Source organism: Nicotiana tabacum, chromosome 15, assembly GCF_000715075.1.
Source record: "Nicotiana tabacum cultivar K326 chromosome 15, ASM71507v2, whole genome shotgun sequence".
NCBI classification, from domain to species: domain Eukaryota; kingdom Viridiplantae; phylum Streptophyta; class Magnoliopsida; order Solanales; family Solanaceae; genus Nicotiana; species Nicotiana tabacum.
In genome coordinates, this window is record NC_134094.1 from 114,729,895 (window position 1) to 114,742,942 (window position 13,048).

At 32.1% G+C, this 13,048-nt stretch overlaps 1 protein-coding gene across 1 annotated transcript; it reads right to left on the reverse strand.

Moving 5' to 3' along the window:
* Window positions 1-7,623: 7,623 nt before the first annotated feature.
* Window positions 7,624-9,273, reverse strand: LOC142169807 (uncharacterized). Its single transcript, XM_075231725.1, has one exon. The coding sequence runs from the start codon at window positions 9,271-9,273 to the stop codon at window positions 7,624-7,626; it is 1,650 nt and encodes a 549-aa protein (XP_075087826.1).
* Window positions 9,274-13,048: the final 3,775 nt, after the last annotated feature.

A 13,048-nucleotide genomic window follows, 5' to 3' on the forward strand; every position in this document is an offset into this window, starting at 1 on the left:
TATCTGTCAGAATAAAGTCTGTATTTCTCACTTCTTTTTCTTGGTTAAAAACCAGTTGTACCCTCCTATTATACTTGAAACACCGTTTATTAACACCATTTATCCTTTTACTAGCATAGACTCGAAAGGTTTTACTGCTACTTATAAGGATAAAGAAATAAATTATACTTTTATTACAGATCCAGTAACTAGAGATATTAATGCTTTAATTGATATAAAGCAAAAACATGTTAATTCTTTACAATTAGAATTGTTTAGTATGAACATATTTGATACTTTGAATTCTACTAAAGTACAGGAAAAAATTAAATTGATTTCCGAGCAAATTGCTGTTGATATTTTGTGCTGAGCATCCAAGTGCTTTTTGGAATCGAAAAAAGCATATTGTCACTCTTCCATATGAAGATAATTTCTCTGAGGATGATATTCCTACTAAATCTCGACCTTGTCAAATGAACGCAGAATTAGTAGAATTTTGCAAAAAAGAGATTGATAGCTTGCTATAAAAGGGTTTGATAAAACCCTCAAAATATCCTTGGTCTTGTAAAGCTTTTTATGTTAATAACGCAGCTGAAAAGGAACGTGGTGTTCCTAGATTAGTCATTAATTATAAACCCTTGAATAAATATTTGAAGTGGGTTAGGTATCCTATTCCTAATAAAAGAGATTTATTGTCTAGATTATATGATGCCAATATATTTTTATTTTAATATATAAGCCCAAATAATTATTTTGAGAAATTAATTTATTAATTTCTGCGATGCTGACTGCAACAACATCTTCATTAATAAATTTTTGAAATGCAGTAAAAGTAATACCTGTATTATTAGGTAAAACAAAAGGTGCTTGAAGAGGGTAAATGGCTTTAGTAATATTGTCACTCCCGTCTTTATAAGATTTTTCTAAAACTTTTATAAAAAGTGGTAAATATGTGGTTATAAACCAAGGAACAAAGTACATAATTTGATTATGTAAAGCACAAGTTTCATAAAATTTTTGAGAAATATTGTTTAAATCCTCTTTACTATAAGTATCAAAAAATCAAGTTTTAAACCGGTTCCATTTTTCACCTATTTTTTTTTTCTTTTTTGAATATAACCTCTAACTTGTGACCCTGGACTAAAATCAATTTGGTGTGGGATCATTTAAACATTATCTGGGTCAAAATCCATCTCGGACGCAGTAGGAATATCCTTATCAGAAATATTATCATTATCCTGAATAATATTTGTCTTGGGGTTAATCTTAACCCTTTCAACAGGTTTATCACCTATTTTAGTAGAAATTGTGTATAGAGATGCAGCACGATTTCTAGCTGGTCCATAGACTGGTTCAACAGGAGAAATGTGTTGAATATCAGGCAACAGTCTACGACTAGTAAAAGAATGAGTATTATAATTAGAACTAATAGTAGGTAACAATCTATTATTAGAAAATGACTGTCTACTATAAGTGAAACTATTATCGTCAAACTGAATGCAAATCCTACCATCCGGATTTTGAGTAACATGAGAATACTCAGTATTACTAACAGCATCAGTTATCTGACTGGGGGATATAACCGAATTCAAAGTCCATGTAGTTGGAAAATTAATTTTCTCCCACTTAATAGGTCTCCTCGTGGTGACCTTAGACTTTGCAAAATTCGTTTCCACTAGAATAGTTTGATCAGATGTATCATATAATTTACATCTGGGGTTTAACGTAGATAGTAATTTAAAATAAATCCTATATGATAAACATATCAGTTCAGATCCAGGTGCATAATTATAACCATGCATTTTCACATTTAATGTCAAAGTATCAAGTATATTAACATCAGATAGAGATAATTGGAGATTGGGTTGAGTATTAAAATATACTGGGCCGTAGGCAATAGTAGATTCAATAGAACCCATCAGAGACTGTCTAAAATTCAGATTTCTGGCGTCTCTGAGAGCAGCCAAAAACGTCTCTGGTAACCCTTTAAGCATTAATGGTTTAAAAGCAATTTGAACCATACCAATATGCAGATAATTATATTGGTTTCTATAAACATCTACATCATGCTTGTTTAACAAACGAATAGTCTGTTCAGACGAATTTAAAGCTAAAGATTGCTCAGTTGTTTTAACAAGTTGTTTAGAAGAGAGTTTATCAAACCATCCATAATCATAGATTGTTCTAATAGGGACTTTAGGAATAGTCCATTTGTTTAACAAATCAAGGTTTTGAGGTATATCTACCTCTTCCAATCTAGTATTTTTCATACTAGTTTCTCCTAAATCCATATTTCAGAAACATATCTATGTCGAATATTTCATATCTATCTTATATATACCATGAAAGTACCTAGGCTCTGATACCATTTAACAGGATCAAGTGGATATGTTGGGCCCACTTAGTCCGTTTAGCCCGGGACCAAACGGTCCCAGTCCCGGCCGGTCCTTACAAAAAGCCCGTTTAGACCGGGCCTGTTTAATTTGGGACCGGTCCGGGACCGGGCCAGGGACCGTTTGGACCGGCCCACTTGGCCCGTTTAGGCCCGAGATCGGCCCACTTGCCAGCCCTACTCTAAACTGTCTTTTTGGTGCATTAAGGAATAATGCTCGTATATTGATTTAAATCAAATGTATAAATATGGTATATATTTAACCTTGTTTATTACTCTCTCCGTTCACTTTTACTTGTCCACTATACTAAAAATATATTTTCATTTTTACTTGTTCACTATACTAAATCAAGAGAAAGACAATCTTTTTTTCCTGTTTTATCCTTATCGTTAATTACTCATTTTCAAACTTATTTCCTAGACTATCATTATTAGGGGTTGTATGGTAAAAATACATACTATATTTATTATTTCTTAAGGGGCGTGAAAAGTCCAAAGTTGACAAGTAAAAATGAACGGAGGGAGTATTAGAGTGCGAAATACGCGAAATAGTAAGGAGAAACCCCAGAAACGTACAAATACCAAAACATTAAACAAAAAGATCAATTACGGTAACAAATATATTGATTAGGATACACACATTGTGTTACATATTGTTTAACTTTTTCCATTTATCGAAAAAGACTAATGGCTGAACCTGAAAATAGATTAACACAAATAATAAGTATCAACTCACAAAAAATCATATAAATTCTTGATATTCCGGAATTTTATAATACACATAATTTGTTTCTGCAAGGAAATAAAGTTCTTTTGAGTTGATAAAATAGACAAATATTTTAGAAAATCGAAAGTGGCAAAATCGTAATAGACTTCAGAGTCCTAGATATTAATTTATCAAGGTTTATGTTAGTGGTGATTTTACTTTTTTATTTTTTATTTTTAAAGTAATCAATTTTTAAAATTGGGTCTATTAAAAATATCTTCGCTACCTTCACAACGTATAGTAGGGGTAAGATCTGCGTACATATTATTCTCCCTAGACCTCACTACGTGGGATCATATTGGATATATTATTGTTATTAACTTTTTAAATTGATTGGTAGTATCAAATATCTTATCTATCTATCTATCTATCTATATCTATCTATCTATACTATATTAAAAGCACGAAGGCCCTTAACGAAATATCGTTAGCCTTTTTTGCCCTTTGAAACTAAATTTCACATTGGATAAAACTGTAATTTAATTATTTTTCTAATATCTATTTTAAATTAACTAAAGTAAATCTTTCCTTATTAAACTAGGTAATTACGTAAGAACTCCTAATATTTAGGAATTTAAATAGAGTAAAACTTTATTTATATAAAAAAAACCTTACCTAAATTAACTTCTCACGGTATCCTAATTTAAATAGGACAAGACCGTATACACATATATAAACTAAAACACTTACATCGGTAGAATTAATTAAAAGATCATTTTTAAAATTATTTTTTAATATGAATTTCATAATACTACTTCTAAGATTGTATTACTGTAGTGACTACAATTGTGAATGAATCTTAAAAATAAACACTAGCCTTAATTTTTAAAATCTGAGTAAGTCATGGACTCATTCCTGCTCATTAATCATTATGAAACAAAATAGGTTCCAGTTTGAATGAAATTTTCAAAACCTCTTTGCTTATCTATAAAAGAACTTCACGGCTATTTTGTGTAAATGTATAATAAAGTTTTGACTATTGGCATTATTTAGGATAAGGTTTGAGCTTTTTTTTCCCTCTCTGATCTTTTTAACCTTAACTTATTCTTTACGGGGTGTAAATTGATATATTGGTAGTTTGGTTACTTATTTACTTTGAAGTATTGGATTGCTTGAATGTATTTCTTTAAGTATATACTTGTATTTGTGTAGATTAGTGGAGTGTGTAGGATGGGTTTTTACTCTGATGCTTTGATTTAATTTTAGCTAATAAATTTGGCAAATTTTATTATGCAATATTAAATGTATTGACTTCAGCTTAAAAGGACATTGTAAGCATCGTGTATTTCTTCAAGTTCTTATTCCTGGGGTGTCACGTGCGATTCACGACCACAAGTAGGAAATAATTGCATGTGATAGTATCCAATAAGTCAACTATAAACTCTTGATTTTGTTTATTACTTTCAGTGACTTTATCGAAGTAATTCAATTTCTTAGCAGATTGAACAAAACATGGGGGATGGGGACGTTGGTGGATATTCTTAGGGGGGGGGGGTAAAGGGTACATCAATATTGGTGTTTTGGTTAGACATTCTGTTGTATAGCAGTTAGTCCAATATATTTTTTCATAATGGTAAAACATTAACCTATTAACACTATTAACTCTTAACAATTACCATATCTACTAACTCAACATCTTATTCTACACTATGTCATTTAATGATTCCCTAATTCTTAGGACTTAAAAAATCAACTACATTTTGTTTATTAAACCTTTGTTATTTGAATTAGATAGGGTGTCCTATTATTTAAAACTTATAATTCCATTTAGATTCTACCATTTCTTTGCAATAAACATATAAAATTAAACATTAATGTAAATACTTTAATTGGAATAAACACATAATATTGAAACGACAAATAATCATTAAATAACACTTAATTCTTATACATGTAATATAGGAGTCCTAAAGTAAAACCGCACTCATAATACCACATATTTAAAGAAAAATACGTAGGGTAGTGTTCTTTTCTTTATTGATTAATTAGATAAATAGGATACAATTATCATTATTTTGAAAAACTTATACTTTTTTCGTTAACTTTATTTTATAATAACTCAAACATAATCTTCTATTTAAAAATTATGTAATTTTTTTTTAAAAAAATTATACTCATTAACACGAGATACACGCGCAACGTGCGTACTCTAAAAACTAGTTATTATAAAAGCACGAATATTCCATGTATGTTGGATAATTAAAATATTCCAAAAATATTGATCGACTTTTATGCCCTTAAAAAACTAGAGTATTTCTTTAAAAAGTAATTTCATGTTGGATAAAATCTTAACATTTAAAACTTTACTGGATTAGAAATTACATGGGTTTCTAATCTTAATTAAATTAAACTTCTCACGTGTTAATGTCCACCTATTTCGAAGTTCCAACCCATACCAATTCTATATGAATAAGAACACGTTCAATCACATCTTTCACCATTATATGTAAGGTAATTTACTTCTTCAAGAAAGGGATTCTTTAAAGTAGTTGTCTATATTTAATTATAAAATTATAAAAATCAAAACGTGAAATGTTGAGACTCTTTTGCACTTTGTAAACATATTCCATGTTGGAATAAAATGTAACTAGAATTAATTTTTAAAAATATTATTATTTATCGTATTGATTATGATTCAGTATATGTATCTAATTTGAAAACTTAATATCCAATTGAATAAAATCGTATTTTTTAGTACCAATGACGTTCTAGCCTTTCCATTATTACTTGATATATTGTATAAAGATATACTAATTTTACATGAACGGGAATACTTTGAACCGCCTATTAGACTATTACCACTCCTTATAAAGGTGGTTACATAATTTATTTATTATATGAGTTTTATTCTGATACACACTCTTCCTACGGAAAAAAGGTACTTACAAAATTGTTAAGTTGTAGCAAAATATACTGCCCACAACCAGAGAATCACTATCACATCAAGTTAAATATGATCAAACTTTTGCTCTTGATGTTTAGCACCATTAGCGTCTTCATATGTCGAAGAAAGTATGAGAAAAATTAGAGTTTGGTTTTGAGTTCTTAATGAGATTGTGATAAATTGTATCGCATGGATTAGAAAATTAATCTTTCTTTAACTTCAAAAAATTTTAGCACTGTATTTTCATGTTATTTTAAATGTGCTAAATAAGATTGAATGCACTTCAGAATTGGATTTGTAATATAGTGGTAACACTTTTCGAAATCTCGGCCTAAATGTTGAAAATATAAAAGTTTTTAATCTTAGTCGGGAGGCCAATTTGATATCCTATTCCGATTGAAAAAGTATCATAACATTCCGTAACTTTTTAAGTTTGAGTAGAGATTTTTTATACTTACTATTAATAGTCTATTTCATTGGATAAATCCAACCATAGAAGTCTCTGTAATAATAAAAAGTACTAGAAAGTGTTAATAGCTAGAGCAAAATCTATTAGTTATGATTTATATTAATTTTATCAGATGTCTTTGAAGGGACTATGATTTATATGATTAATCTTTTATGAAAAAAAAAATCACAACTACCTAATAGAAGATTAAAAAAAGAAATCACTACTACCTAATAGAAGATTAAAAAAAGTATAGTTTACAAATACGACGAATTGCTAAAACTTGATCAAAATAATGCATCCACATAGATTATTTTAAAAAGAAAAAACAAAAGAAAAGAGGAATCGAACACTAATCGTATGGCTTTTATATATGTATGAAGAATCTAAGGAACAAAAAATACTAATGAACAAAATCTATTTTTGCTTAAACGCGTTTTTAAATGTTTGACAAACGACAATGCTCAAGATATTCGTGCAAAGCACGAACATAGGAACTAGTAGAAGTAAAAGTGGCAAAATTACGAATAATTTCTAAATCTTAAATAAAAGTTATCCAGAGATTATATATAAATGGTAGTTCAATTATAAAGAGTAGCTCAATTATAAATTGTGCATGAAAGAGACAAGTCCTAACCACGAATGTCAAGGGAGCGAATAACCCGCTGGGGATATGAATTAACTAAAAAGGCAATAAATTAATATAATTCTCTGATAAAGAAAAGTCTGTAGGGAAAAGACTTCCCAAGGATTAATGGATAACATGCAACGTCACTGAAATTCTTGATTTGTGATTTGAGAATCTGACTATGAATAGGAAGTAGGGCATGTCCGCGACATAAAGGAACCTTTGTGCTAAAATTATTCTCTTTAATACGTGCATTCTAATATATATATATATATATATCTATTAGATTTATACGTGTATGTTCATGTTCATCCTCATGTTAAGCACTAAGACGTATGTTCAGAGGCGGATTCAGGATTTAGGGATTACGGGTGTCGACCTAATCGATGTGATCAACTCGAGCATCGGTTCGGGACTTCGGGGTATATGGACAAATAGATCAAACGAAAGAAAATATAATAACTATAACTAATTGACGCAAAGTATAAAACTTCCAACAATATTTTTAATATCATATACAATCTATTTACAATTGTCCTCGACGAGCTTTCATATTTTGAAAGCGATTAATAATGACACCATTACTTACATTTGTAAATACATCACGCTCTATGTAACAAATTAAATAATTATTTAAATATTGATCACCCATGATGTTCCTTTCTTCATTCTTTATCTGGTTCATGGATGAGAATGCTCTCTCCACAGTTGCGGTAGCAACAGGTAAAATCAGAGTTAACTTTACAAGTAAATAAACATACGAATAAATCTCCACAAGATTTGTCTCAACCAATGCTTTTGTCAAATCACTAATTCCTTGCAAGTTGGAGAACTTGGGATTGCCAACTCGCATATGAGTTATGAAAGTATCTAGTTGATAACTCAAGTCTCGAATGTGTACTTCATCAAACTCATTTGGGTAACATTTTGCTAAAGTCATTATTCTACCTTTATCAAAATTAGCAAAAAAATTGGCTGGATTCAAACTAGCCATCCCAAGAAGCAAATCGCTACTCACTACATCAAAACGGTCATTAAGCTCTTGAAGTTGCACATCAATTACAGCATAAAAGATATCAACACGCAAGTGGTGTGAATAACAAATACCAGAAGACTTACGCTTAGACTTTCCAGGAAAATAGGATTCATCCATCTTGGGAATCATAATATCATGCATATGACAAAATGAGGAAACATCATCTAGCAAAGATTCCCATCCAGTTTTCCTCATATCTTGCAATCTTTTCTTTGTAATATTAAGAAATTTCACGGCATTAACAATATCTTGATCTCTCTTTTGTAGGATCTTGTTCAACTCATTTGACATTGCCAAAACTTTCAACATCAAGTGAAGCATAAAAATAAATTTGAATGTTATTATCTCACTCAAAAGATATTTTGCTTGATTTCTCTCATTTGAGGTAGAACCTTCATGTTCAATCACTTCAAGCACACGAATAATAGATGAGAAAATAACAATAAAGTTATCTACAAGTGTTAATTGCAATTGATGAGCAAAGCAATGAATGTAATATGCCGATGAGCTGTCTTTCGTAATCAAAGTCTTAAGACCACTTACCTCTCCCCTTATGTTATTAGCTCCATCATAACCTTGTCCACGTATTTGAGACGGACTTAGTAAGTGGTCCGAAAGCAAAGAGTAGATTGCTTCCTTAAATGAGCATGTCGATGTATCACTAACATGGACAAGACCAACAAATCGCTCTACCACTTCACCATTTTTATCAACATAACGCAAAACAAGAGCCATTTGTTCTTTGTGTGAGATATCTTTGGACTCATCAACTAATATACCAAAATAATCTCCATTCAAGTCTCCAATTCTAGCCTTTAATGTTTCTTTTGCACAAGCATTGATAATATCCTTTTGGATCATAGGGCAAGTCAAAGTATTATTTTGTGGAGCATTTTCTAATTTTACTTTTCCCACATCCGGATGCTTGTCCCCATGCCATCGTAAGAATCCTAGAAAGAGGCCTTGATTTGTTGAAGATTCACTTTCGTCATGGCCCCTAAAAGGCAATCCATACAATAATAGAAGTCTTGCCACATCAATGGATGCTTCTAAACGCATTCGATACTCACTTTTCAACTTCTCGGAGTGCTTATCAAAAACAACTTGAATTGATTGATGATGATTTGATAAATCTAGCATCTTCTTGTGTGATGACCCAAAATATCATCTTTAAATTTAATAATTAATTATATGATCTAAGCACTATTTACCATTACTCGACTTGAGCGTACAGTCCGTAAAAATATTTCGGAAAGTTTCAGGTGAAAAATGAATTAAAATGTGAATTAGAGCTTTAAAACTCAACTGAGTTGACTTTGATCAACAGTTTGAGCAAACAGACTCGGAACAATATTTTGACAATTTTGGTAGGTCTTTATCATGATTTGGGACATAGGCGTATGCCCGGAATCAAATTCCGAGGTACCTAGCCAGAGATATGGAATTTTGATAAAAAATTAAAAGTTTAAGTTCAAATAGTGACCGGATATCAAATTATGTGAAAATGACCCCGGAATAGAATTTTGATGATTCCAACAGCTCCGTATGATAATTTTGGACTTAGAAGCATGATCGAAATTTTATTTGGAAGTCCGTAGTAGAATTAGGCTTGAAATGCCGAAAATTGAATTTTTGGAAAGTTTGACCGAGGGTTGACTTTTTGATATCGGGGTCGAAATCCAATTCTGAAAATTTTCATAGCTCAGTTATGTCATTTATGACTTGTGTGCAAAATTTGAAGTCATTCCGAATTGATTTGATGTGTTTAGACACAAGATATAGAACTTGAAAGTTCAAAGTTTATTGATTTTGATTTGAGGTGCGATTTGTCATTTTGATGTTGTTTGATGTTGTTTGAAGCCTCGACTAAGTTCGTATGGTATTTTGGAACATGTTGGAATAATTGGTTAAGGTCCCGAGGGTCTCGGGTGGATTTCGGAAGGTAAACGGAATGGATTTCGGACAAAGAGTGCTCGAAATTTCTGCAACAGAAATTTCGTGTGTGGAGCCAACTTTGGGAGCTTATATCTCGCAATTCATAAGGAATCAGAAAATATGCAAAATATGAAAGTTGTAGTCGTTTGATTATAGGTTCTAGAAAGTTAAACTATATAGTATTTGGACATTGGTACAGAAAGTTATGACGGATTGAATAAAGGTTGGTAGAGCAGTTTCGCTAGAAATTTCGCCAGAAATTCTGATGCATGCAGCCGACTCTAGGAGCTTATATCTCGCAATGCATAAGGAATCAAAAAATATTGCAAAACATGAATGTTGTAGTCGGTGGATTCTAGTTTCCATAAAGTTAAATCATTTATCATTTGGATATTTGTACATAAAGTTATGATCAATTGAAGTAAGACTGGTAGAGCTATTTCTGGTGGACTTTTAGTGACGAAAAATAAACGTTTAGTGACGGATTGGCAGAAACTTAAGGACCAAAAATGGTCATTTCATTCATTTCGTTTTGGATTTTTGGAGCACGGTTCTTGGGCGATTTTTGAGCGATTTTCACGGGAAAATATTGGGGTAAGTGTTCCTTATCCTATATTGATTATAATTCATGATTTCATACTCATTTACATCATGAATCCGTGAATTTATGGAAGAAAAATCAAGATTTTTGCAAAATCTTCCAAAAACGAAAATTTAAGATTTGGAGGTCGAGTTATTATCGGATTTTGGTAAAATTGGTATGGGTGGACTCGTAATTGAATGGGTTGTCGGATTTTATAAGTTTCGCCGGATTTCGAGATGTGGGCCCCTAATTGTAAGTGACTTGTCTAACCTTGTGTGGGGGAAATTTTCCCTAGGATTGGTATTGATGTGATTATTAAAATGTGTTGAAAGTCGTGTGCACGAGGTGACGAGTGTGTATACGGGCTAAATTGTGAAAGGTTATATTTTAAAATTATGTAGATCACTGTTGCGCATTTATTAAATTATTTTATCTTGTTATATTCTTCATCATTGATCTGAGATATATACTTCAAATTTGTTTGATCTTTTCTTACTAATTGTTTTACCTGTTTAGTTGAAACTTGGTTTCTTTTATTCTGTGCATTATTTGAAGGTTGATTTTCTTTAAATTAAATATTATTAATATGAAGTATTTGACATTTTTAAACTTGATATTGAAGCAACGTAGTAAAGATTTTGAAATATTATTTTCCTAAATTATTTACTCCTGAATATTTTTATACTCATTGTGAGGGAGCCGTGCGCTCTTTATTGTAGAAAACTATTATTGATGATTTATTTTGGCATGAGCCGTGAGCTCTTTATTGTAGAAAAATATTGTTGTTGAGTTATTTTGGCAAGTTAAATTATTTGAGCACTTGAGGTGCAAAATGTGATATATTGTGATATTGATACGCATGCGGTGGTATAAGGTCTGGGTGTTGAAACGCATGCGGTGAGATAAGGGTGGCTTGATACGCGTGGCTAGTAGGGGAACTACTAGAAGTCATGCGGTGTGATAAGGGTGGCTAAAATGCGGGATACTATTTCGGGAAAAAATGTTTTCTTTAAATAAATTGTGAAGGCTCCCGCAGTGATATAAGAAAATGAGATATTGTGAATTTATTTATGATTTGGGACTACGAGGCGGTACCTCGGGAGTGCCCTTGTTGATATTGATTTATGGCCATAGTTGCTTTCGATTAATTGTTGTGATTTTCACAAAGTTGAAGGAAATTCTGTTTTGATTCCATGAGATATTATTTGTAATTATTTGATGTCATTAAATGTGACATACTATTTGATTCATTTCCATTGTCATTTTATTTTACTACATTGATAAACATTTTACCATGCCATTATTATATTCCAGTAGGGCCTCACCTGACCTTGTCACTACTCTACCGAGGTTAGGCTTGGCACTTACTGGGTACCGCTGTGGTGTACTCATACTACGCTTCTGTATATATTTTTGTGCAGATCCAGGTACATTTTACCAGCCTAGACGTCAGTGAATTACTTGCGCACGGAGACTTCGAGGTATATCTGCCAGCGTCCGCAGATTCCGGAGTCCCCTTCTATCATTTTATGTTGCTTCCTTATATTTTATTTAGACCTTGACATATAGAGACATTGAAAATAAATTCTTAGAAGCTTGTGACTTATTTCTACCGGATTTTAGGAGTTGAAATTGTTTGAATTATAGTTTATTTATTTCAGATATTTATTATTATTCCGCATTGATAGGCTTACCTAGTCTTAGAGACTAGGTGCCATCACGGCATCTTACGGAGGGAATTTGGGGTCGTGACAAGTTGGTATCAGAGCACTAGGTTCATAGGTGTTATGAGTCACAAGCAGGTATAGTACAGTCTTGTGGATCGGTACGGAGACGTCTGTACTTATCTTCGGGAGGCTATGGAACTGTTAGGAAAATATTCACTTCTTTGATTCCTTATCGTGCGGCATTGATTTAGCTTGAAACATATATCTCATATTCCTTTGTATCCACTCGTGTATGACATTGCGCACTCAATATCAGTTGTGCGTCGACGGTTCGTGATGCCGTAGATGGACTACGAGGGAGCCAGAGATGCTCAAACATTGCCTTAACGTGTGGTTCCGACTGAAGATGTGGGCGTATTGAGAGATCACCTAGTGAATCATGTGCGGGGTGCAACAGACATTGGCGTCTGGTTGATTTATACGAGCTGTGAAGGTTATTATTGTGGATCATCGGACGTTGTGACCTATGACTTCACGCCGTCCACTACCAATGGGTGGATTGCGGGGTCATGTATTATATCAGTTTTGGCCTGAAATGTATATATGTGGTACTGAAAGGTTCCCTAAAATTTACACATGTTTAAAATATGAGATTTTATAGAGGATAAGGTTGGGACTTGCGGTATGTCCGCCTCCTTAATAATCATGTACTTCAGTACCAAAGGAGTTA